The 27597-nt window shown below is 40.3% G+C and overlaps 1 protein-coding gene across 1 annotated transcript in view; it reads left to right on the top strand.

Annotated features, from left to right (window-relative positions):
• Window positions 1-27597, top strand: part of BIRC6 (baculoviral IAP repeat containing 6) — a 310956-nt gene that overhangs the window by 142131 nt on the left and 141228 nt on the right. Inside the window, 9 exon segments of the mRNA XM_054021501.1 lie at window positions 3064-3626; window positions 4749-4924; window positions 7983-8079; window positions 8261-8455; window positions 9905-10105; window positions 12307-12586; window positions 14427-14683; window positions 16294-16402; window positions 17961-18182. Coding sequence (XP_053877476.1) covers window positions 3064-3626; window positions 4749-4924; window positions 7983-8079; window positions 8261-8455; window positions 9905-10105; window positions 12307-12586; window positions 14427-14683; window positions 16294-16402; window positions 17961-18182 — 2100 coding nt within the window.

Here is a 27597-nt window from a genome sequence, read left to right as displayed (position 1 = left end):
TTTTGTAAGTGCTGCTGCTGAGCATGTGGGCAGGAACCCAGCTTTTCTTCCTGAGGGACCTTTATCTGAGGGATTGCAGCAGCAATCTGACACTAGCTCAGCTACATCTGTTTTTGCGAGAGCAGAGCTATGTGGATTCAAGGATACTTGCCAAAGTTGGGAATGTGCCTCATCTTGGTTTGGTTTTCTGGAACAGTATCAGCTAAGCTTCCCAGAATCTGTTTACACTCCTAATCCCTTTGTGATGTTTCACTTTGATTTGGAGAGGGAACCTGGGATCATGCTTCTCTCGGCTTCATTTTGCTGCCCGAGGTTCAGGCAGGGCAACACCGTCGTGATTTTTACCAACTCCTTGACAATCCTGCCACTGCTGTTTTTTTAGATGTGAAGAGTCTAGAACTGAACCCCCTGTGGACGCTTCTTGAGATCCTGGAGCTGCTCTTCAAGGGTTTGTGTTCTACAACCATCATCTCCAGCTTGCCGCATTGGTTTCTTAACAGAAGCCCTCTGTTGGTAGAGGCATATTGTCTGACCAGCAATAGAATGTCTCTAGCTTCTTGCATTTACTCTAATCTCAAAGATCTTCATGGCCTGATGTAGCATTGGGAAAGTACTGTCCTGTCATTTTTTTCCCGCCAGAATGTTTTGGATTTCCTTCTGTTGGAATTCAAGAGGCACTTCATTCAGCGACCCTCATCCTGCAGGGTCTGACAAGACCCCTATTTGAGACATTAGAGCAAACTTATTGATAACTTCTTTCCTTTAAGATCTTCGTTTATTGTAATGACCGTGGCCAGACAAGTGAGAGATTAATTCTCTCCTCCCTTCTGTGTGCTTTCAGTTATCTTCAGAAGAGTTTATTTTGTTTTCTCCTAGAATTTTTCTGCAGTTAATACCAAATTCCTCTGGGACAAGTCCAGTATCTTCCCCATCAGTGACAAGAGGCTGCCTTTATTGTATGTTGAGCATGTTCTTAAGCTTTATATTTCTCATTTTCAAGAATTTAAAAAGTCAAAAAAATCACTCATGTTTTGAACGTTGCAACAAGAGCAAGGCAGCTGCTGCTGTTAGATGGGTATGAGGCTGCATTCTCAGGTGGTCTGGCTGGTAAACCTTGTGTTCTGAGCTTGTCAAATGCCATAGGGCTTGAAGTCTCCACTTCAATGCTCACTTCAAGTGAGGTATTTTTCCCAGGTATATAAGGTAGCAGGCTTGGCCCTCTCTTTTTACTATCAGCTGGACCTGTTCACTTCTCTGGATGACTCATTTGGCTGCAAGGGCCAGCTAGCAGCACAATAAGGTAAGCTCACCTCCTGAGGTTGCTGCTTCTTAGAGCCATTGCATGTTGTTTTAACCTACCTTTGTAGGATGGGAGAAGAGACTTTGAAAAAGGGAAAATTACTTGCTGGTAATTCCATTTGTTGTCTCCTCTCATTCTTCGTCCTGCCTTTCTTTTTAGTGGTTGGTGTGCTGCCTCTTGCTTCCTATTTCTCTTGTATTCAATTGCTTTCTGTACAGTTCTGGTAGTTCTTTAATTGGGATGGGCAGGTCCTGACTAGGGCTTATATAATTGGAGGTAAGCTTTTTCAATTCTGCTTCCTCACTTCCCAGTAGATGGCACCATAATCCTGTCTGTCCGCTAATCATAGACTGGAAGTAGAGAAGACTGCAACAAGCAAAAGTAATTTTACCTTGGATGATATCTATAATTTGAAATAGTAGAATGCTGTATAGTAACATTTAAATACATTCATGATGAGAAATAAATGTTTTTATTGGCATAACCATTCCAACTTTAATTCACTTTGTCTATACGTTACAGCATGTTACTGTATGCATGCTACATTTGACTTACGTTGAGCAACACACAAACTCAGGGTTGAAATAAAAGAGCTTTTGAAAAAGGAGTTGATTCGTCCTCTGATATTAAAGCCTCCTTTGAGTATGTCTTAAATATTTTCAAACAAGAAGTAGGATTTAAATCTCCCAAAACACAGGAAAAGCACGAAAACAGGGGTTCAGATATTTAATATTGTTTTCAATATACTTTCAAATATGATTATTGTTCATCAAACCACTAGACTGATTGTGAAGGAAGTGGTTTTTATTTTTAATTCTCTTCTCTTTCGAACTAAAACCTCACTCTGTCTTCTAAATTGCACTCTTAAGACCATATACTGAAACACTAATTCACTTTGCTTTCTGTAATGTTGAAAATTACAGAAAGATTCAATTCTAAATCAGTAGCTTATTGCTAGTTTTGAAATTTAATTTTTTCTTTTAGCTAAATCAGACTTAAATAATTCAGCTCACATTGGTAAAACTTCAAAAGTAGTAGCACCAAACATCCATTTTTCAGACCTCCAGTAAGAATACTGCCTAAATTAGAATATCTTTCATGTGACTTATTGGCATGCAAATACTTACTTTCACCTGTTTGTTGACAGTCATCAGTGGAATTATTTGATACTTTTTTCCTGTGATGTTGATACGTAATTACCCAGCCAGACCATTAAGGATTAAAAACCTAGAAAATTTGATGATGGGGAGTAAAGAATCCCTTTTTTTGCCAGAAAACAAGTGGAAATTCACCCAATGGTAGTAAAAGATTGGAGGGCTTTCCCCCATAGAAAAACTTTCTGTAAGTTTACAAAATTTTCCACTCAGTAATTTTATCAAAATTGTTGACGCCAGCATTTCAAAAATATCTCTAAGGTAACTACGTGGCCAAAGAAACAGTAGTTCCCAGACTCTTTCAATGGGGGACGTGTTTACCTTCCTGATGATATCAGCACAGTGTAGAAGGGAGACTTCCCAGAAATAGCATGTAGTGCCCCATGTGATTATAAAAATTGCTATGAAAAATAAATGCCTATCCCCTCTGTCAGAGGAGCAGAAAATTACCTATGTGCTTTCAACATACATTTTTGAAAATTGCTAGGTTTTCAGAGTATATTGGTTAGTGAAATACAGTAAGTCCTTTGAAGAGGACTACCTTTTTAAAGATATATAAACTGTTGTCACCTGTCAGTTAAATATATTCTGTTTGATTCTCTCTTTTAGGGGTGCTTTCCAAACAGGCCAGGGACCTCTGGATGCACAAGTGAAGCTCTTGGAATTTACCCTGGAACAGAATTTTGAAGTAGTATCAGTTAGCACCATTTCTGCAGTAATTGAGTCTATCACCTTTTTGGTGCACCATTACATTACATGCTCAGACAAAGTGATGTCTCGCAGTGGGTCAGACAGCTCAGTGGGTGCTCGCGCATGTTTTGGAGGGCTCTTTGCCAATATTATACGCCCAGGTGATGCCAAAGCAGTTTGTGGAGAAATGACCAGGGATCAACTCATGTTTGATTTGTTAAAGCTGGTTAATATCTTAGTGCAGTTGCCACTTTCGAGTAACCGAGAATATAGTGCTCGGGTTCCAGTGGCTAGTAGTACTACAGACAGTGTTTCTGATGAAGAAAAAGTTTCGGGAGGCAAAGATGGCAATGGAAACAGCTCTAATACTCAAGGATCAACTGCATATGTGGCAGACTTGGTGTTAGCCAACCAACAAATTATGAGCCAGATTTTGTCTGCTCTGGGCCAGTGTAACAGCAGTGCTATGGCAATGATAATCGGTATGTATTTGCAAGTAGATAGTATTCATTTAAATAAAAAGCAACATCTCTTTCAGAATGTTAAGACTTAATTCATTTTTTCCCCATATGAGAAAAATATAATAGTGTAGATAAATACATTTTTAAATTTTAAATTAATGGAGATATCCCTATCTCCTAGAACTGGAAGGTACCTTTAAAGGTCATCGAGTCCAGCCCCCTGCCTTCACTAGCAGGACCAAGTACTGATTTTTGCCGCAGATCCCTAGAGATGGAAGTAGGGAGAGAATAATACCAAACACACACTTTATTGTGGATTGGCAATCTAACTTTTTGGAAGTTGCCTAAAATGTTTTAATAGAATAGATCAACTTGAATTATGAACAATTGAAACAGCATTATTTCTTGACTTCATCACTGCTTCCAAAAGGTAGAGGGCCATATGGTGGCTTTGGCCCTTGCACAGGACATAAGAACCATCCCACTTCTCTCATTTCTGTTAGTTTCAGTGAATGCTAACTGTGTGTTCTGACTGACTACCAAGTATATGCAGAGGTCAGATGGTTTTCTAGGCGGTTTACTCCTATTATAAATAGGTAAGCAAGCTGACTTGTACTGTGAACAGCAGAGCTGCCATTTAGCGAGGGAATAAATTTAGAACTCCTGTGCAACACATACATCTGCACCAGACATTCAGTGAGCTGCGAATATTCTATAATATACATTAGGATTCTTTTCAGAGGGCAATATCAAATACATTTTAGTTGCTTTTGGCTAGAAGGAGCCAGGTGTGACCGTTGAACTTCCTGTCCCATTCCCTTGGTTAATTCACCTCGCTTGTAGTGTCTCACCTAATATTAAAGTAAGCTCTCTGGGCCCAGGATCAATCCTTCCTATATGTGCTATAAAGTGCCTGACACATGTCTGGGCTCTGTAATAATAATTTATACTTCATTGCAAACTTCATTGCTAATTACATGCCAATTCTTATTTTGCAGTAGGTATGGGAATACTAATTAAATGGAGATTTAAATAGCATTAGGTTCTGTTAATGCACTCTCTATTTATGTAAAACTGGCAGTGTTTGTCTGCCAAGCCTCAGCTTCTTGGCCTTAAACTGTGCGTTTCATCTGGTTTTACTAGGTGCAAGTGGCTTGCATCTCACAAAACATGAAAACTTTCATGGTGGATTAGATGCAATATCAGTTGGAGATGGATTGTTCACTATATTGACAACACTTAGTAAAAAAGCCACTACAGTGCAGGTGATGCTTCAACCAATTCTTACCTACATGGCCTGTGGGTACATGGGAAGACAAGTAAGTTCTCTTAAGTCTATTCAGTTACAGTTTGAAATGTTCTTTTAATAGAAATTTTACAGTCTTGTATCGGAGACTTCAGTCTGCTTTAAATATTTTCTGAATTAATCCTATAAAAAAACCTTTAGATTTCAAAGCCTTTCTAAGAAACATGGAAGTCCTTACAGATAATAGTTCACTCCATAATTGAGTTACCAATGTACATGTAATTTTAATGGTGTTTAGTCTCATTAAAATTGTTTACAAGTCGTTTCACTGCTTTAAGTATGAATTAAATTAGATTCCTTTCAAGTGATCCAAATTTGTAGCGACGATACAGCTATTTTCTTGGATCTTCTTTTCTCCTTCATGGCTTCTGCCTCTGTAGACTCCCATTGAAGATGTTGCATGTCCTGAAATGCTTGCAACTGTTGGGGCCATATGCACATGCTGCTTTGGTCTAAGGCTGGGTCTACACTACCCGCCTGAATCGGCGGGTAGAAATCGACCTCTCAGGGATCGATTTATCGCATCACGTTGGGACGCGACAATTGATCCCCGAATCGACGCTCTTACTCCACCAGCGGAGGTGGGAGTAAGCGCCGTTGACGGGAAGCCGCAGAGGTCGATTTTGCCGCCGTCCCTACAGCGGGGTAAGTCGGCTGCGATACGTCGAATTCAGCTACGCTATTCGCGTAGCTGAATTTGCGTATCTTAAATCGACATCTCCCCCCCCCCCCCCCCCAGTGTAGATGTAGCCCAAGATTCTGGAGAAAAGACTCTAAAATTTCCACTCTTGACTATTTCTCTTTCTGCTAGCCTGTGTTATGAGGAACTCAACATTTCCCCTGTATGGGGTTGGCATAGGGCTTTTTTGATTGCAGTTAATGCTGGTTATGTAAAGAGTTAAGTTTTATTCGCCAAAGAATAGACACATGCCAATCCTATAACTGCTGGATTTATCCATGTTCAAGTCAAAAGTAGATGGAATCCATATGCAAGCTTCTGGCTTTCAAATGCTGGCAGTGAGAGATTTCTTCCATCCCAGTCTACTTCCTGTGCAGTAGGAGCTCTAGTTCTCTTCTCCTTCCCCCCAGCCCCCATTTCTTGGTTCACCTGCTTATTTTCTGCCTGCAGTACCCAAGTTCCTGAGGTATTTCAGACTGGTGATTGCAGACCTAGCAGTTCTCCACAGTGGGGTGGCGGGGCAGTGTGTGCGTGGATGTATGCACGCATCACCTCTGTACTTTGCAGCTTTGCCCAGGTGGGCCTCCACTTTACCAAAGTGTCAGGAGCACTATAGTGGTATGTCTGAGCCTAATTGCTGATCTGAAGTCCTACAAGGCTGCCTTTCCCTTGATGAGTGTGGCCCTGCTCGTGTTTTTGTCACCCCAGGCCTTTTTTGCTCCGCTCTTCTGAGCCTAGCTTGTTCATTTGTGACCAGATCTTGGAGATGTCCTATGTAACTGGTTCCCTTCCAGTGCAACATAGGGGTGGGCCAACACCAGCTTCTAAGGAACTGCATCCTTCCCCTGTTTAATGAACTCACACCTATTTAGTTCTCTGTGGGATAAGACTTTCCCCTTCAGGGCACTGGTCATGGTGTCCAGATAGTCTTCGTTTCCTTGTTTTCTAATCAGGCTTTTAGGTATTCATGTATCTGAATAATGTTCTGGCCTTCAGGCATTAGCCTTTCACCTGGGCTGAGGTGCTCATCCACCTCCACCTCCAAAGCTTCCCCTATTTAATAGATCTTCCTTGGAATCCCCCTTCTCCTGTTGGAAACTGATTCCCCACCACACAGGCTAAAGCAGTACAGAATATGCAAGAACAGGTATGAAAAATTTGCTTGGTTACTTAAGCAGTATCCCAGCTCAATGAAACAGTTACTTTTATGTAGGGGGGCTTTCATCCATAATCTAGTGGACAAGCACATAGATAAAATGTTAAAACAGGATTATGACGTCTCCAACATGTCTTAGAGCTGCTTTCATCTGTCCAGCCACTTTTAAGGCTGCATTCTTCTGGGTTTGCCATGTCTTTGCCTTAGTTGGCACTAAAAGTGAGAACACCAACACCTTGTGAATTCCTTTGAAAGGACTTCAGTTCTCTCTGCATTTTTTGTTTTGTTTTGTATATTTCAGGTGCCAATGCTAATTCCATATTGTAGTTGCATTTAATCCAGGATCCCTTCAGTGTAATCGTGCTGTTTGAGGAGACCCTAATTACACCTGTACCCCGATATAACGCTGTCCTCAGGAGCCAAAAAATTTTACTGCGTTATAGGTGAAACCGCGTTATATCGAACTTGCTATGATCCACCGGAGTGTGCAACCCTCTAACCCCCCCAACCAGAGTGCTGCTTTACTGTGTTATATCCGAATTCGTGTTATATCGGCTCGCGTTATATCGGGGTAGAGGTGTATATTCTTCAAGGTTGCTGATGTTGGCAAACTTTTCAGCTGCCTCGTCAGGGAAATGAAATGGCTTTTCTCCATCTTTCCTTGCCCTTAGGGGTTTCAGCGTACCCATTTCATCCCTTTGGTTCCTCCAGCATTAAGAATACCTTACTGGCTGGCTAGCATTCAAGGCAGAAGTCATCAATTTATATCCCTGTCCTTTCAAATTCAGTGAATTGTTGCTGATCTTGATGGCTGCCAGCTCTCTTGAAGGATGGTTGAAATGGTTTCTTTTCCATCTAGACTGGTTCTACTCTGACCCCCCCCTCCCCAAAAAAGTCATTGGCAGTTGTCTGTTTTGGCTATTCAGTATTTTTAGCCCCATTCTTAACTGAGTAGCTTTCCCTGTTCCTAGGCAAAGAAGATTTTCCCTGAGATGGGGAGCCAGGGGAAGTATATTAATGCTATTTCATGGTAGAAAAGTGAACTGGGCACTTGCATTGGCTGTTGGGAAGTGCTGTCCTATCTTAGACGTTCTCCTCAGTTGGGGGTAGGGAAGAGAGGTCAATTCTATAAGAGAAATAATCAGGTAATAAACTTCCCATTGTGTTAAATAACCTTGCATGAAATTTAGCTGTGCACTATACATCATGACTAAGTAGTTCATATATTTCTTCTAGGGTTCTCTTGCTACCTGCCAATTATCTGAGCCACTGTTATGGTTCATTCTGAGAGTGTTGGACACCAGCGAAGCACTGAAAGCATTCCATGATATGGGTAAGAGAGCTGGATTTTCCCTCATTAAAATGTGCTTAGTATAACAACGTTAGGTAAGCAAATTTAAGTAGGTCAAATATGCCTTTGCTTCCTTAGTGTTAAGCAGAAATCCTAGCTTTTGGTTTCTTTTAGTTCCATACTTATCTTTAATGTACATTTTGATTTGCTTCACTTTACTTAGGAGGTGTTCAGCTCATTTGCAACAACATGGTAACCAGTACAAGAGCCATTGTCAACACAGCAAGAAGCATGGTTTCAACTATTATGAAATTTCTTGACTCTGGTCCTAGCAAGGCAACAGATAGCAGTTTGAAAGCAAGAGTGCTAGCTTCTGAGCCTGATAATGCAGAAGGAATCCACAATTTTGCGCCATTAGGTTTGTAATACTTTTTTTTTTTTTTTAACTTTAGGAGACACACTACATTTTTAAAAATGTCAGTGAGGTAGGATAGTCCATAAATTTTATACAAGGCTATTTTTAGAATCTGAATATGCTGATCAAATGATAATGATTTGTCTGCTGGCCTAGCCCAGAAGGTACTCATCCAGAGTCTGAGTACCAACAAGACTGGAGAGTGAAAAAGCCCATTTTGATTAAAATGAGTATATTGGTTTGGGGAAAGGGAGGGTTGCAGATATTGTGGGGAAGTGGCAAAAGATCCCTCCAAATTTGAGTGACGGTATCAGAAGAAACTATTACAAAATAGCTATAAAATTGCAAAAAAATAAAATCAGTGTGTAGTTGATAGAATGAGGGTCCATTATGCATCTTCTACTTTAGTATTTTCAGTAATTACCTTAAGAACGGATATGAACAGTTGTTGTCTTCAAACTCACTCTACAGAGAGCTTGTAAGTAGCTGAGATCTTGCTCTAACCACATAGTATATGCTATAGATCACCTCCACATCTGTTACAAACTGCTCAGTGTCAGCAGCAACTTGATGCTAAGTACACATGGTAGTGTTTGGCACTCAAATAACTCTTCCTACTCTATTCTTAAACCAGGCAGAGATAGAAGACTAATGGTTAGTTCCGCTGGGAGCAGAGAGTGGGGACTTGCAAACCAAGGTTGAAAACTACTTTGCCAGGTTCAAAACCATGCGTGTAGCAATCTTAATATTAGTTTCCTGTACTCTTTGAAAGGCCAGGGCAACAACCTTTGTGAAATCCTTTCAATGCCCCTAATGCAAGAGAGAGGGAGGGGAGCTTCTTTGAACCATTTGTGACCCTACCAGTAGCTTAAGATGGACACAGAACAGGCTGTAGTATTTGAGGTAGACATGCAAGACTGCTTTTAAGTCATGTGTACATAGAAATGTTGTGCATGTGTAGTGCTTGAAAACTGCACTTGCATAGGTGAGGTTTCCCTGGCAAGAGGTGGGCATGATAAACCTGGAGATACCAAGCTGGATTCAGCCCAGCACTTTCCCCATTCTCAGCAGCGGGGGTGGGAGCTTGGTATCTAACCGGAACATTGGCCCTGGACTTTGCTAACAGGCTCCTCTCACATCTTTTTATTTTGGTTGTGGCTCTAGTAGGTTTAGGATTTTGGCTAGCAGATGTCTTGCATATTTACAAGCAAAATTGCGTTAGTTGTATGTGCCTATATAAACTCTTTTATACAAGTTATGCAAATGTATTTTAATGGAAAGAGCACACAAATTAATTTAGTAATTGCAATGATTAAATCAGGTTGCAGTGTTGTAATCTACAACAAATGAATAATAGAAAAATGTTACTCTTTAGTGACTGGTAATTTGAATACTAGTAATCTGAGTTTAGAATGTGGTATTAACAATTAATATAATCATTGTTGTTTGAAGGTTCAATCACATCAAGCAGTCCTACTGCCCAACCTGCTGAAGTACTACTTCAAGCCACGCCTCCCCACAGAAGAGCTCGATCTGCTGCATGGTCTTACATCTTTCTACCTGAGGAAGCCTGGTGTGACCTCACAATTCACCTTCCTGCTGCAGTGCTGCTAAAAGAGATACACATCCAGCCCCATCTTGCATCCCTTGCAAGTGAGTAGATTTATTAACAATTGTGCTGAACTGAAAAACTTTGAGGATATAATTTTAGAAAAAAAAATGTTTTCTTTGAACATAAAAAACCTGATTTAAGAACACTAACAAAAGCCCAGCAGTTTATTACCTTTGCTTTTATTATTGAGAATCAAATGCCATAGAATTGCTTAGTTTTCTGTGTTTTGTGCTGTTTGAATTAAGGGCAGGTCTACACTTAAAAAGCAGCACTGGTGCAGCTGCGCCACTGCAGTGCTTAGTGAAGATGCTACTATGCTGATTGGAGAGCTTCTCAAATAAAAATAAATAAATGGAGATATCTCCTAGAACTGGAAGGGACCTTGAAAGGTCATCAAGTCCAGCCCCCTGCCTTCACTAGCAGGACCAAGTACTGATTTTGCCCCAGATCCCTAAGTGGCCCCCCTCAAGGATTGAACTCACAGCCCTGGGTTTAGCAGGCCAATGCGCAAACCACTGAGCTATCCCTTCCCCTCTCCCATCAGCATAGTTAATCCACCTCCGTGAAAGACAGTAGCTATGTCAACGGGAGAAGCCCTACTGTCGACATAGTAAGTGCTGTTTGCACCGCGGGTTAGGTCAGTATAACTGCAATTTTCCACATCCCACCCTGAGCAATGTAGTTATACCAACATAAGTCTGTAGTGTAGACAAAGTCTGAGTGCACGTCTTGCTGCTCTTCTAGTTCTGCCTCCCTTGTCTGATGAGAGTTGGTGTTAAGTAGGAGAGGCCCTTGCATTTCATAAGGAATCAGTTTACATATGGCTTGTTTTTTTAGTTTCTGTCCCCAAATGTTAATTCTCCTGATGCCTCAGACTGGTTTCTCTGGAGCATCCTACAGGGCCTATTAAAACCCTCGTGATGGCTGCTTTATTGTTTGTGATGTTAGACACATTCAGTTTTAATGGATTATAATCACTGACCTGATGACTCTCCCCCCTAGGTCCCTAATGTTGCTTCATTTATACTGGCAAAACTGCATTTTTTTGCCAGTATAGCTTATTTGCCCAGTGGGGCTGGAATAAGGTATAGCAGCAGAAGCACAGTTTTGCCAGCATAAGCTTCATACACACTTGTGATTTTAGAATACAGGTATAGCTATACCAGCAAGGTGTTCCTGGTGTAGACCTAACCTGAATAGGCAGGGCACCCTATGCCTTCTTAATTAGTTTAACGCCCAATCTTTGAAATAAAGTGCACAAATCACACTTTGGATATAGATAAAAATATGAAATTAATGTGAAACCTATGGTCGTATTTTGCCTCTCAGCCTACATGGTTTGTTAATTTTAATGATTCTGAACTCTCTCTTTTAGGCTTTGTCTACACTGCATACTTTATAACTGCGTAGCTGTGCCGCTACAGCCACGTCATTGTAAAATATGCTGTGTAGTCCCTCTTTGTGGCCGAGAGAGAGCTCTCCTGGAGACAAAATAAAACCATCCCCAATGGGGGGCAGTAGCTTCATCACAGGGAGAGCGTCTCCCGCTGACAAAGCGCTGTCTACACTGGCGCTTTTCGTTGCTAACACGGCTGTTACTCTGAAACTTGTTGTTAAAAGTGTTGTCGTTCAGCAGGGTGTTTTTTCACACTCTTGAGCGACAAATGTTTCAACGACAGAAGTGCAGTGTAGACATAGCCTAAGTTGGGGAAAATATTCTGATTTGTCAGTTAAAAACTGGGTACTCAAACTGATAAATGTTTTTTAAATAAAGTAGACTATCAATCACAGTTAACCCATGTGATTAACTCAAAACAAATTAACTAGGTGCGGTTTTTTTTTTTAGCGTTAATCGCACATCAGGGTGCCGTGCTTGGAGGGGAGAGGGGAGTGTCTTTGTGTACCTCCGGGGCAGGGGTCCCCCTCCTCCTGCTGCCCTGCTCCACTGCTGCTCCTGGGCCTCCCCTCCCCCAGTGGAGCCACCCCTAGCAAGCTACTCCACTGCACAGAGGGGGGGCTGATGTCAGGGGTGCCCATTCACCCCTCAGCGCACTCACACTCTCTCACACACGCTTCTCCCCCCCCAGCATTCAAAAATATTTAAGTAAATGGTATTCTGTTTAACAGTGTGATTAAAACTGCGATTAATTGACTATTTTTAATTTCTCGATTAATCATGATTATTTTTTAATCATTTTACAGCCCTAAATAAAATGTTAAACCCTGTTTTGTTTCTCTGAAGCTTGCCCTTCATCAGTATCTGTTGAAGTAAGTGCAGATGGGGTGAATATGTTACCTTTGTCAACTCCTGTTATCACAAGTGGTCTCACGTATATAAAAATCCAGCTTGTAAAAGCTGAAGTGGCCTCAGCAGTTTGCCTTCGACTCCATCGCCCCCGAGATGCTAGCACATTAGGCCTCTCTCAAATTAAATTGTTAGGCCTCACTGCCTTTGGAAACACATCGTCTGCAACAGTTAACAATCCGTTCCTTCCTTCTGAAGATCAAGTGTCTAAAACAAGGTATGTTTATCAATAGTTGCAAGAAATGAGGAGAGCTATCCATGCTTTTCATCCTGTCTTTATGAAGCCTTTTATGTCTCTAAGGCAGGAGTCCCAGGTAGTGAACTGAATTCTCAGATTGTCAGCATTTCTCTCTAATCAACATCAGTAGTGTCCATTTTAAATCTTTTAGAAAATTTGGGTTTTAACTTAATACAAGGCAAGGAGTAAAAATAAATTTAAGAAATTAAATGTATTGCATTTTAAAGTCAACTGGTAATAAGGAATTTACTAACCTTTAGAAAAAAGGATTGATAGTTTCTATTGGAAAATTTAAGCTGCATTAGTGAGACCTCATAATAGAATTTTTGATTTGGTGGAAATTTCAAAAAAGGAAAATTTTAATTTTAGGTTGAACTGAAAATGACATTTTTTTGAAATTTTTAGTGAATCAAAGTAAAAATTTTGAGTTGGGTCAAAACAAAACATTTTATTTCTATTTTGATAAAATTTAAGGTACTTTGTCAAAAAGCAGCAGAGGACTAGATTCACAAAATGGCATGGATGACGAGAGTTATGTAACATTTAACCCAATACTTAGGGAACTCACCTGGAATGTTGGAAGACTTGGGTTCAGTTCCCTCTCTACCTGATGTAGAGCTTGGGTCTCCCACCTTGCAAGAGAATGCCCCAGACCCTGAACTAGGAAGTATTCTCTTATGGGTCCATCTCATTCTCTCCTATTGAAGTTGTTCCACTTTTTTATAAATAGTCCTTGATGCAAGGGTACTTGAACTTGGATGTCTCATCCTAGGTGAGTGCTCTACCCACCAGGCTATAGAGTTATACTCACTCTTTCTCTAGCTCATTGACTATTCATTGTTACGAAGGACTAGAATTGCCTCGATGATCCCAGGAAACTTGGGATTTTTTTCTAATACAGTTTTGATTTGAATTGGCTTTCAAATTTTAGAGTAACTTAGGTGAAGAAACAGGAAAACTAAATTTAAATTAGATACATAAATAAGCCTTCCTTAAGCAAAGTTCAAAGGATGATTCAGTTAACTGTGAAGCAATTTTTGTAAATTTAGAAAAGCTAAATATGCTATCCAAATTTTGCTATTACTGTTATCTTTTGTGTAATTTTAGTTCATCATGTACTGTTCATGCAGTTAAAAACTTTTATTTATATATATATATATATAGAGAGAGAGAGAGAGAGAGAACGCACAAGGGTGCAGAGTTAAGTTGTCTGCAACCTCATCTTTTTCAAGTTCATTGCTTTAATGGAATTGGTTATTTGTTCAAGATCAACATTCTTGTAACAGTTTTTAATATAGCATGTTACATTTTATATTTTTAAAAGAAAAATAATAGAAGAAACAGGCTAAATATAAACAAAATGTGTTACCAAATGTACAGCAAATGAGGTAGGGCTCCAGATCTGCTAAGGCTCACTGTAATCTATGATGCATTTATCATTTTAATTTATTATAGATTTCCTGTCAAATTTCAGAATTTACCTCTTCCTGGTTCAGGCTAACTATATTAGCAGAAAGATAAAATTGCACTTGTAAGCACTCAAAATAATTTTTTTGTTAAAGTGCCAAAATTAAGTTGCAGGCATACCTTTTAACTCTGTAACAGAACAGTCTTTAATAATGTTTGTATACTGTTGCTCTAATACAATATCATTCATTTCACCTTACAGTGCCTATTACAGTACTATCTAATCAGATATTTATACTTCTCTTCCTGTTGTTCTTCCCATCTATAAAGGTGTTTACTTGACTTAAGGTTGAGATACGTCATAATTATTACATACACTAACTCATTCTAGCTTTTTTGTTTACTATTTCAGTATTGGATGGTTAAGATTATTGCATCACTGCCTCACTCACATAAGCGATTTAGAAGGAATGATGGCTAGTGCTGCAGCACCCACTGCCAATCTCTTGCAGACATGTGCTGCCTTACTGATGTCACCATACTGTGGTATGCATTCTCCAAATATTGAGGCTGTACTTGTAAAAATTGGGCTTCAGTCCACTAGAATAGGCCTAAAACTGATTGACATTCTTCTAAGAAATTGTTCCGCATCTGGGAGTGATCCTGCAGGTGAGAATGTATTCTTTCTTAATTTTTTTTTTTTAATATTTGTCATTCTAATTCTTGTAACTTCTTTTGTGGTTCATGTAAATATGTTAGTAGTTGGTTGAAATTTACAAATTAAAGTGCAGAATCAAAATCTTAAAGTTGCACATCACACCATAATTTTATGTGGTATACAGTGCTGTGCTTTTGAGTGTCAATGAGGAGGCTCTACCACAGGGGTTCTCAAACAGGGGGTTGCAAGGTGGTTACATGGGGGTAGCGAACTGTCAGCTCCATGGGGCTGACAGCCCCAAGCCCACATTATATTAAATTAACCCCCCCCTTTTTTTTTAATTTATAAGGGGGGTAACACTCAGAGACTTGCTGTGTGAAAGGGGTGACCACTACAAAAAGTTTGAAACCACTGCTCTAGTTCTTAATTATCGTTCAGAGGTACAGCAGGATTACCAGCACAAACAAACACACAGATTATAAATAAAAGAATGCAATCAGATTAAACATCAGTTTCAGCAAATCAGATAAATATGCTTCAATCCTTCAGGATACAGGAACTGTACAATAGGACAGGTGTACATAAAATCCCAGTTGCAAACTGTGTTAAAGAATAGTTAAGGCTGAGAGTATGGCTGAGTAATTTTAAGATAAATTTCAGGAATGTTGTGATTATCACATAACTAAGCCTTGTTAAACCTAGGAAATTGAGAGTTATGGCTAAACTTACGGAAATGATTTTTTTTAACTTAACATGTTTGGATTTTTTTTTTAATTTAACCTAATTCTCAATTGCCTGCATATAAAACTGGATTATGGAATTACTACAACATTCCTGTTATGTTTTTACCTTGAATTACTCATTCATTAATGTACATGAACATTAAATAAACCCAAAATGGCCACCAAATCTCATTGTTCCCAGTAGAAGGGAAGCTAAGCTGCTTTAAGGTAAGATGACAGTGTTCCCTATCCTGTCAGGAAGTGAAGAGCACTGTGAGGAGCAGGTTATGGTGGTGGGCAGTTTTGCTGAGAATATCCTGTGGTCTTAGTCTTATGGAGAGCAATAATCTCGAAATGGATACCTAACTGAGGACTGCAAGTAGTCTCAGTATTACTGAGAGCAATAGAATGTGTCAGCCATTTTGGAAGAGGGAATATCTTCATTAAATTTGCTGAAGAAACTCTGTTATGAAGAATAACAAGAAGAAATTACCATCACTACTTAAAAAATCATTAAATATGATATGTGCACAAGATTTTAATGAGTTTTAACTATATGGGAAGTTTAAAGAATGGTATTCCACTTCAGAGGTAACTTAGAACAAAGTCAGACTAAATTGTAAAGAACTGATTTTTAATAGATAAATTAATGAATTTACTTGTAAATTCATTAAACATTTTCTGAGTACTCACAGGTGGTATGGGGGAGGACAGGTGGCATTCTTTATATATTGAGATTGAATTCTTGCTTTAAATGCAAAAGTCAACTCAATCCTAGTATTGAGTTATAATACACTTGTTTCCGTAATTGTCCCACGTGCACTTTAAAAACAAAAAAATTAAATGAGTACTTTTACTGTTAATTTTTTTCCTTTTTGTGTGTGTGTGTGTGGGGCAAGATTTGAATAGCCCTTTACTTTTTGGAAGACTGAATGGCCTGTCTTCTGACTCTACAATAGACATTCTCTATCAGCTGGGAACAACTCAGGACCCTGGAACAAAGGACAGGTAAAATAATTATTTGAATTGTTAATGTCTTTAAGTATTAAAATTGTTTAAAAATGGATTACTTAGTGTTTTCTCATGATGCTAAAACATACTTTTCTTGTATCCAGTTTGAAATATCCCATGAGCACAGAACTATAAAGAAACTTCTAGTTTTGCATTTTACCTATCTTTGCATTCTCTTCAAAGAATGCTTAGTAAACTGGGCACAAGAAAATATACTTTTTAATATGGCTAAACATAAATGTATGCATCTTGGAACAAAGAATATAGCCATACTTATAGGATGGGAGACACTATCCTGGGAGTCAGTGACGTGGAAAAAAATTTGGGGGTCATGGTGGATAAGTTGAACATGAACTCCCATTGTGATGTTGTGGCCAAAGAACTAACGTGATGCTTGGATGCAGTGAAATCTTGAATAGGACTGGAAAGTTTTTTTTATTTTACCGCTGTATTTGGCACTTGTGCCGCTGCTGCTGGAATACTTTGTCCATTTTTGGTGCCTACCATTTAAGAAGGATCGTTGATAAATTGGAAAGGGTTCAGAGAAGAGCCATGATACTGATTAAAAAATTAGAAAATATGCTCTACGGTAATGGACTCAAAGAGCTCATTCTGTTTAGCTTAACAAAGAGAAGTGACTTGATTACTGTCTGAGTATCTACATGAAGAATAAATATTTAATATTGGGCTCTTCAATCTACCAAATAAAGGTGTAACACATCCAGTAGCTTGAAGTTGAAACTAGACAAATTCAGACTGGAAATAAGGTGTACATTTTTAACAGTGAAAGTAATTAATCATTGGAACAGTTTTACCAAGGGTTGTGATGGATTCTCCGTCACTGACACTTTTTAAATCCAAGATTGAATGTTTTTTCTGAAAGATCTGCTCTAGGAATCATTTTGGGGAAGTTCTATGGCCTGTGTTATTTAGGAGGTCAGACTAGATGATCAGTGGTCCCTGCTGGTCTTGGAATCTATAAATCTGTGAAACCCCTTTCTTCCTTCTGCTTAAATTAGCTATTACTTACAGGTGTTTAGGGAATTGTTCTTCCATACTGGTAAGGCTGCAATAGCTCTGTTGCTTCCCCTGCATTCTGCATCCCAAAGTTTAACAGTTTAAGAGTTTTTCCCCATACACTGTGTAGTTATAAAATTACAAATATTTACAATTTAAAACATAAATTTTAAAATCACTTGTTCTTCTAATTATTGCCAATCCTGAATTAAGTCTTCTGTGGTTCTCCTGCAATGGTTAGTGACATCCCAGGTTTTACAAATGGTGCAGGAAATGTGAAATTTGAGAAACTGCAACATGAATTCAATTTGTGGCAGATCAGTATGAGATCCCAACTTTAACGGCAGAACTTGATTTTTTTTTTTTTTTTTTTAAATGAACCTTGGGAAACATTATAAGATTTGTAGTTTACCGTCAATATTGGTTTAAAGAAATAGATAAGTGTAAATTATTTTGGGGCAGATAGTTGATCTGCCTTATAGGTTCCAACTGCTGGTTGATCTTCTGTTATAATATGGTATGTGCTTTTGCCTTCTAGAATTCAAGCCCTGCTGAAGTGGGTCAGTGATTCTGCAAGAGCAGCTGCCATGAAAAAAAATGTCCGCATCAGTTACATCTGCCCAAACAGCTCAACAAGAGAGTATGGTCTCTTGATGCCATCTCCTTCCCATTTGCACTGTGTAGCAGCAATTTTGTGGCATAGCTACGAGCTACTTGTAGAATATGACTTACCAGCATTGCTGAACAGAGAGCTCTTTGAGTAAGTAGTGCAAGTAAAATATTTCACTATATGCAGTCTATAACTTCTGTTTTTCATTTATTAAAAGATGATAGGCATTTTGCTGTTTCCATGTGCAGTAATATTGGAATACTAATTTATTTGGTGCTTAATATATTATGGTTAATGAAAAGGTACTGTACTACAGAGAAAGCCAGAGTTGACTATAAATAACATGATATTCTAAAATTATTTGGTAGTAACTGTAATAGGTGACCAAATTATTCACTTTTGTGGCCTTATTTTTAATATACAGCATTTCTGAAACTTCTTATTAAACAATTTATATGTTTTTATAGCTATTAACAAGATCCAACCTTTGTTTTCATTTCTGGGGCCATGGTTCATGTAAAACAATGTAGAAATATTTTAGTGCAATTGCAGTATAGTAAATCTCCAATATTAAGAAGATTCAGTTTCTCAAGGAGCCATATCCTTATATTTAAAACAAGAAATGAAATTTTACATTTTAATTAGTGAACTAAATTTTTGCTATAGTTGACATTTTAAAATGGAAAAGCTAGAAAATGTTCTTTTGTGGGCAGCCCAAGTAATCCAGTTGGAATTCAGCATACCTGTTTAGCCAGACCATGCCTGAGTTGCTGATTACAGTAACCATTTATTTCAGGATTATCTTCAAATTTAAAAACCTAATTAATATGATAAAATTTTTAAAAAACAAAATAAGTGTTCTCTTGGCTAGCAACCACAATATGTTGGGTAATGTACAAGCAGAAAGAAAGACACAGTAGTTTGAAAAGCTGTAGCAGGACTGGATGCAACGAAGTTTCTCAGTTGAGGAACATAATTACTAAAAGTGTGTCTATCCCATAGGCTGGGTCCAGTCCATGCATGACAGGAGTACATCTTGGAAACTGTATTTTGGCAACTAACCATATAATTTGATTGGTTTAATGTCCTAGTAAATTGGGGGGAAGCAGCAGATGTGACATATCTTGATTTCAGTAAGGCTTCTGACATAGTCCTACATGACATACTCATAAGCAAACTAGGAAAATGTGGTCTAGATGAAATTACTGTAATTACTGCACAACTGGTTGAAAAGCATACTCAGAGTAGTTCTCAACGGTTTACTGTCAAACTAGGAGGAAACATATCTAATGGGGTCCTGCAAGGGTCTGTCCTGGGTCTGGTAGTATTGATCATTTTCATTAATGAGTAGGATAATGGAGTGGAGAGTATGCAATCTCCACTCCATTATCCTACTCATTAGGGAGTAGTAGGTATTGCATGCACTTTGAAGGACATGATTACAATTCAAAACAGTCCTGACAAATTAGAGAATTGGTCTGAAATCAGTAAGATTAAATTCAATAAAGACAAGTGCAAAGTCCTACACTGAGGAAGGAAAAATCAAATGTATAAATACAAAATGAGGAATAACTGGCTAGGATGAGAGGCAGGATGAGAGAACTTGGCTAGGCTTCCCCAGGCCCAGCACATGGCTCCAGCAGTTCTCCTCCTCTTCCTTAAGGGTGTCATAGAATCATAGAATATCAGGGTTGGAAGGGACCTCAGGGGGTTGGACTAGATGACCTCCCGCTCAAAGCAGGACCAATTCCCCAGCCAGATTTTTTTTGCCCCAGATCCCTAAACGGCCCCCTCAAGGATTGAACTCACAACCCTGGGTTTAGCAGGCCAATGCTCAAACCACTTTGCTATCACTCCCCCATCAGTCTTCTTCTGATGCCAGGTAATGTAGATCAAGCTATCCTGAAGTGTTGAAGGCTCAATGTTCAAGCACTACAGATTATCACAATTTTGGGTGTGGAGGTGTTAGCTGCATATATTAATTTTTACTGCTTTCCTTTAAAAAAACAAAAACAAAACAAACAAAACCCTATGTTAAAATAGTTAGCTGCAAAGTCAAGTACTCAGAAGTTAGGAAATGCTAGATTTATGATTGCCTGTGCAATTTAATTCAGCCTTCTTGTTCATATGCACTCTGATATTCTTTAATCACATGGCCACATACTATTTCCCCCCCCCCCCCCCCCCCCACACACACACACACAAGACCCCACCTATTGGCTTATAAGTAGCTATTTAAACTTGGAAATAATACAAAATTTCATAGGGAGTCAATGTAAGGAAATTATGTAGCTGTGTTTTAGTCAATTAGGTCCTTTATAAGAACACTGGGGTTATCCTCTAGGTCAGTGTATCTCAACCTTTTTGATACCAGGGACCGCCTTGCTGCCTTCCTCAACTCTGTCAGGAAGATCTCAGGGACCAGCACCGGTCCATGGACTGGTCATTTAGAAACACTGCTGTAGGTAATTTACAGCTGTAAGAACTTAAAAACAAAAAATTGGGTTAAATTTTGAAAAATTTTAAAACTGAGTAACTGAAAAGTCTGTCTTGTTGCCAGGTTTAGTGCATTAGTTAATATTCTAGAGACTGTAGTAAGACGTTGTTTACAAAACATGAGTACACCTTATTTATAGACTTTAAAATGCAGCTGTTTTTTTAATACGTCTTTGGGTACATATACGTATAATTCTAAACTACAAATTCTTCTTCGAGTACTGGTCCATATATGTATTTGACTATGGGCGCATATTTTCTCCATGCGCACAGAATCAGAATTCTTTGAAAGTAGTGTCTGTTGATCTGTCCATGAGACTTTGGTTTCCTCATGCCTCCAACTGAGGAGATAAAAGGCAGAGCAGACCAACCGTCTTTCCAGCTCCTTCTTACAGCTGCATGGCCTGGGTCAGACCCTCTAGTGTCTGGAGCTTCATCTTCCTCTTTATTGTTCAGTCTGCATATATGTGGTATGTATAGTTTGTGAATAGTTTAGAATTTCACTGTAATTTTAGTTAACGTTTTAGCGTTTGTCTATCCCAACCTTCTCCTTCCTGATATCCTGTTACGGGTATTGGACTCCAGGCTTCGTAATCTGTGCTTCTTGCCCACACTCCTTCTTAGTCAGTGAAAACCATCAATGCTGCCTATACTTCCTCAGTGAAGCTCATATTGTGGCAAGGTGCAGTATCTGCCACACTTTGCCCAGTTGTACCCTTGAGCACAAATTTTGTCTCAAAAAGCACCTCAGAGAGCGAGCCAGTCATGAAGCGGCAATCGGACTCAGGCCAGGCCCCACCTCTTCCCATACATCAGCCTGACTCAGCAAAGAATGTGCCTCCTGCCACAGGGTACAGCTTAGGAGCAAGGGAATCTACTCCCACAGATCCCAAGTCGGGGTCTTATTGGGATGATGTGGAGCACTCTCATAAATATAAGAGAAGTCATTCTCTAAATCCACTTCAGAGAAATCCGATTCAATCATGCCTAAGCCGAGCAAGTCTTCCTGCTCAGCCCATGAGGATTTAGAACATCCTAAGTCTGAGTCATGACAAGAAGTCCTACAAATCCAGGGCTCTGTCGGTACAGGACCGCACTCTGGCAGCAATCATACCTCCGGTACCAATCACAGACTTTAAGATCAGAAGGGACCATTATGATCGTCTAGTCTGACCTCCTGCACAACTCAGGCCACAGAATCTCACCCACCCACTTCTATATCAAACCCCTAACCTATGTCTGAGCTATTGAAGTCTTCAAATCGTGGTTTAAAGACTTCAGGGTGCAGAGAATCCTCCAGCAAGTGACTCGTGCCCCACGCTGCAGAGAGAGGCAAAAAACCCCCAGGGCCTCTGCCAATCTGCTGTGGAGGAAAATTCCTTACCGACCCCAAATATGGCGATCAGCTAAACTCTGAGCATGTGGGCAAGACTCACCAGCCAGACACCCAGGAAAGAATTCTCTGTAGTAACTCAGATCCCACCCCATCTAACATTGCATCACGGGCCATTGAGCTTATTTTACCACAAAGATCAATTAATTGCCAAAATTAGGCTATCCCATCATACCATCCCCTCCATAAACTTATCAAGCTTAGTCTTGAAGCCAGATATGTCTTTTGCCCCCACTGCTCCCCTTGGAATGCTGTTCCAGAACTTCACTCCTCTGATGGTTAGAAACCTTAGTCTACTTTCAAGTCTAAACTTCCTGATGGCCAGGTTAAATACATTTGTTCTTGTGTCCACATTGGTACTGAGCTTAAATAATTCCTCTCCCTCCCTGGTATTTATTCCTCTGATATATTTATAGAGAGCAATCATATCTCCCCTCAGCCTTCTTTTGGTTAGGCTAAACAAGCCAAGCTCTTTGGGTCTCCTTTCATAAGACAGGTGTCCCATTCCTCCGTTCATCCTAGTAGCCCTTCTCTCTATCTGTTCCTATTTGAATTCATCGTTCTTAAACATGGGAGACCAGAACTGCACACAGTATTCCAGATGAGGTCTCACCAGTGCCTTGTATAATGGTACTAACACCTCCTTATCTCTACTGGAAATACCTCGCCTAATGCATCCCAAGACTGCATTAGCTTTTTTCACGGCCATATCACATTGGCGGCTCATAGTCATCCTGTGATCAACCAATACTCTGAGGTCCTTCTCCTCCTCTGTTACTTCCAACTGATGCGTCCCCAGCTTATAACAATAATTCTTGTTATTAATCCCTAAATGCATGACCTTGCACTTTTCACTATTAAATTTCATCCTATTACTATTACTCCAGTTTAGGAGGTCATCCAGATCTTCCTGTATGATGTCCTTCTCTGTATTGGCAATACCTCTCAGCTTTGTGTCATCCGCAAACTTTATTAGCACATTCTCACTTTTTGTGCCAAGGTCAGTAATAAAAAGATTAAATAAGATTGGTCCCCAAACCGATCCCTGAGGAACTCCACTAGTAACCTCCCTCCAGCCTGACAGTTCACCTTTCAGTATGATCCGTTTATAGTCTCCCCTTTAACCAGTTCCTTATCCACCTTTCAATTTTCATATTGATCCCCATCTTTTCCAATTTAACTAATAATTCCCCATGTAGAACCGTATCAAATGCCTTACTGAAATTGAGGTAAGTTAGATCCACTGCATTTCCTTTGTCTAAAAAATCTGTTGCCTCCTCAAAGGAGGAGATCAGGTTTGTTTGGCACGATCTACCTTTTGTAAAACCATGTTGTATTTTGTCCCAATTACCATTGACCTCCATGTCCTTAACTACTTTCTCCTTCAAATTTTTTTCCAAAACCTTGCATACTACAGATGTCAAACTAACAGGCCTTTACTTACCCGGATCACTTTTTTTCCTTTCTTAAAAATAGGAACTATGTTAGCAATTCTCCAGTCATATGGTACGAGCCCTGAGTTTACAGATTCATTAAAAATTCTTGCTAATGGGCTTTCAATTTCATGTGCCAGTTCCTTCAATATTCTTGGATGAAGATTATCTGGGCCCCCGATTTAGTCCCATTAAGTTGTTCGAGTTTGGCTTCTACCTCGAATGTGGTAATATCTACCTCCATATCCTCGTTCCAATTTGTCATCCTACCATTATCCCTAAGCTCCTCATTAGCCTCATTAAAGACTGAAGCAAAGTATTTGTTTAGATATTGGGCCCTGCCTAGATTATCCTTAACCTCCACTCCATCCTCAGTGTTTAGCGATCCCACTTCTTCTTTCTTTGTTTTCTTATTTATATGGCTATAGAACCTTTTCTATTGGCTTTAATTCCCTTTGCAAGGTCCAACTCTACATGGCTTTTAGCCTTTCTCACTTTATCCCTACATGTTCTGACCTCAATAAGGTAGCTTTCCTTGCTGATCACTCCCATCTTCCACTCCTTGTAGGCTTTCTGCTTTTTCTTAATCACCTCTCTGAGATGCTTGCTCATCTAGCTTGGTTTAGAATTCCTGCCTATGAATTTTTTCCCCTTTCTTGGGATTCAGGCTTCTGATCATTTCTGCAACTTGGATTTGAAGTAATTCCAGGCTTCCTCCTGCCTTTAGAGCCAGAAGTTCTTCAGTCCAATCCACTTCCCTAACTAATGTCCATAATTTTTTTAAGTTAGCCCTTTTGAAATCAAAAACCCTAGTTACAGATGTAACTTCCATTTAGTTTGAACTGAATTAACTCATGATCACTCGAACCAAGGTTGTCCCCTACAACCATTTTTTCTACGACGTTCTCACTACTCACCAAAACCAAATCTAAAATGGCATCCTCTTGTTGGTTCAGCAACTACTTGGTGAAGGAATCCATCATCTATCGCATCCAGAAAAATCTGAGCCCTATTATTATTACTAGTACCTGTTCTCCAGTCTATATCTGGGAAGTTAGTCTCCCATGATCACACAATTCCCATTACTGTTTACTTCATTAAAAACATTAAAGAGGTCTCTATCCATATCCAAATCAGATCTTGGTGGTCTATAGCACACCCCAAGCACTATCCTGGGGGAGGCTCTAGTAGCTTTCTTCTCCAATCCATTCCATCACTTCTTATTTCAGACCATCTGAACCATGCCTTCCCTCCCTTGCCATTCCTAACACAGGTCTTACAGAAAATTTGACATGCCAAGCCACAAATCATCCTTATTGCCCTTATTGTCTCCTATGCATGTCATCTTGGTCATTGATCAACATTCCACCCTTTTTCCAATCTCCTGACTCATGGGAAGGGCAGAATCAAACATTCCACTCCCTAAGTACTGCATCTCAAGCCTGGGTTTTTGGATGGGTGTCAACTCTAGAATGTTCATGCTCTTAAGCAGTATAAAATCTTTTCTGTTATTGGCATCCTATCTTATTTCTTGTCAAAGTGACCAGTCTCTCCATTAACTCTTTACAGGTCCACCTGGCAACACTCAGTGCGTACCACCCACCTTCACAGGGATATTCAGTTTTTGCTTACCTAGTGACTAGCCGATTTTGGAAATCAGAACCTTTCCACCAGTCAGGAAACCTTTTCCTCAATGGAACTTAAACCCTGTTCTTTTGGTATTTATTAAACCTCTTTTCAAACCACTAGCTGCATGTTCCATGTCTCTCCTATCTATGAAGGTTGCATTCCTTGTGGCCATCACTTCAGCCAGGAGGGCCTGGAGCATAGACGGCAGATCTACTTTATACCATGTTCCATAAAGACAGTCTCATTGGATTTATATCCTAAGTTCACTCCACCCAGGTAGTTTCAGAGTTTCACCTTAACCAGTCAATCCACTTACCTGTTTTTTATCAGAAACAACACTCATCTGAAGAGAAGAGGTGTCTTCATGCCAGGACTTAAATTCAGCGGGAGCCCACCGGAGCAGAGCTCTGATAAATATTTCAAATCCCCAGGAGCCCTTGGCGTGCCCTCTCCCCTCCGCCGGTCCCCCCTCCCCCAGGCTATAGCCTGGAGAATTTAGAGAATATAAGCCCTGCTTCATGCCCTTGATGTACGGCAAGCCTTACATCTGAAAAGGACAAAGCCAATCAGAATATCACCAACGCTGTTCCTTGCTGTAGCAGAATGAGTCTGAGGTCAAACTATATCTTCTAAGAGGATCTCGAAATGGATCATGAGCTGTGTGTTCTGCTGTCATTTGTCACATCTTTCTCCCCATTATGGGATGAGGGCTCGTTGTACAAGAGCACAATTGTATGGCTTCAAGAAATACTTTTGACACTTGAAAAGCAGTATATGGAGTTCCTTTCACACATTCATGAGACATTGTTCTAGCACTGAACTACTTCCCTAATGCATCCTTTGGGACAGCGGTCCTTCAGAGGATTCTGCTGCTTGCATCTTTGCACCCTTCTCCTACTTAAGTACTGTTTGACAATCACCCACAGTGGGACACACACAGGGATCAGCACTCAAAGTGAAAATTACTTAACTTATAGTAACTGAAAGTTCTTTGAGATGTGTGGTCCCCATCTGTATTCCATTACGCATCCTCTTTCCCCTCTGCTTCAGATCATAACAGGATTTTTTGTAGAGAAGGAACTGGAAAGGTGGTTGGTCCATTCAGCCCCTTATCTCCTCAGTTGCAGGCATAGACCAAAGGATGCTGCTTTCAAAGAATTCTCTAACTCTGGGCGCATGGAGCTCATACCTACCCACAGTGTAATACAGAGCGTCTCAAAGAACCTCCAGTTACTATAAGTAGGGCCCCCCCAAATTCACAGCCGTGAAAATCAAGTCCCGGACTGTGAAATCGGTCTTTTATGTACTTTTACCCTGTACTATACAGATTTCATAGGGGAGATCAACATTTCTCAAACTGGGGGTCCCAACCCAAAAAGGGGGCATGGGGGGGGTGTCTCAAGGCTATTGTAGGGGGTTTGCAGTATTGCCTCCTTTACTTCTGCGTTGCCTTCAGAGCTAGGTAGCTGGAAAGTGGTGGCTGCTGGCTGAGAGCCCAGCTCTGAAGGCAGCGCCACAGCAGTAAAGGTAGCAATACCATACTATGCCATCCTTATTTCTGCACTGCTGCTGACAGTGGCGCTGCCTTCAGAGCTGGGCTCTTAGTAAGCAGCTGCAGAGCTTCCTGCAGCCGGGGGAGGTTCCTGGAGCTGGGTCTGACATGGCCCCGGGAGTGGCCTCTGCAGGGGAAGAGGAAGTCCTGTCTCTCTCTAGCCCGTCCAGGACCAGCAGTTAGATCCTGACATACGATAGGAGCCCTCAGCCAGGGCACCCACAGCTCTGCCCTTCCCTGGCTGTGGGCCCAGTGCCCCGGTACTTGGGAATTAAAGGTGCCTTGGGCTGGTTGTGTGTGTCTCTGTCTGTGAGAGAGAGCGGGGGAGGTGACCGTGGACTCCTCCGTGCTCAACCACGGCACCCTGGACGCTCGCTCACCTATAAGGCCAGCCCTCCCCCCCCCAAAAAAAAGTGAGGACCCCCCCATACTGTGCCACCCTCACTGTTGTTGGCGGCGGTGCTGCCTTCAGAGTCGGGCGCCTAGTCAGTAGCGGCTGATCTATGGCTGCCCAGCTCTGAAGGCAGCACTAGCGCCAGAAACAGCGCAGAAGTAAGGGTGGCAATACCGTAATTCCCCCCATGACTCCTTTTTGTGTTGGGAGCCCCACGGCTACACCACTGTGAAATTTCACATTTAAGTATCTGAAACTGTGAAATTTATTATTTTTAAAATCCTATGACTGAATTTGGTAGGGCCCTAACTATAAGTTAAGTCATTTTCTCATATGTTGACCAGTATCAGCATAACTAAATAGACTCAGTCCAGGTAAATCTGCACATAAATCTCCCACAATCATCCTCCTACATAAGCCTCAATGCACAGGACATTGTATAAAGCCCATCTGTAACGCCAACAGACTTGGAGTCTGGATTAAAAGAAAAGGAGTCCTAGAATTGAGCCCTTCCTCTGTTAAGAGCATATTGCCTTTACTCACCACACATTGAAATCTCTGAACTGTTATCAAGATGATTAGATCTGATTTCAATTGTCATGGCACAGGATAGTGAGAGAGTCTTTCTCTCTAGTAACTGGTACCATAAGTCTGAAATACTAAGGAGA

The sequence above is a fragment of the Malaclemys terrapin genome, chromosome 3, assembly GCF_027887155.1.
Source record: "Malaclemys terrapin pileata isolate rMalTer1 chromosome 3, rMalTer1.hap1, whole genome shotgun sequence".
In the NCBI taxonomy this organism is placed as follows: Eukaryota; Metazoa; Chordata; order Testudines; family Emydidae; genus Malaclemys; species Malaclemys terrapin.
This window is presented reverse-complemented; position numbering and strand designations above follow the sequence as displayed.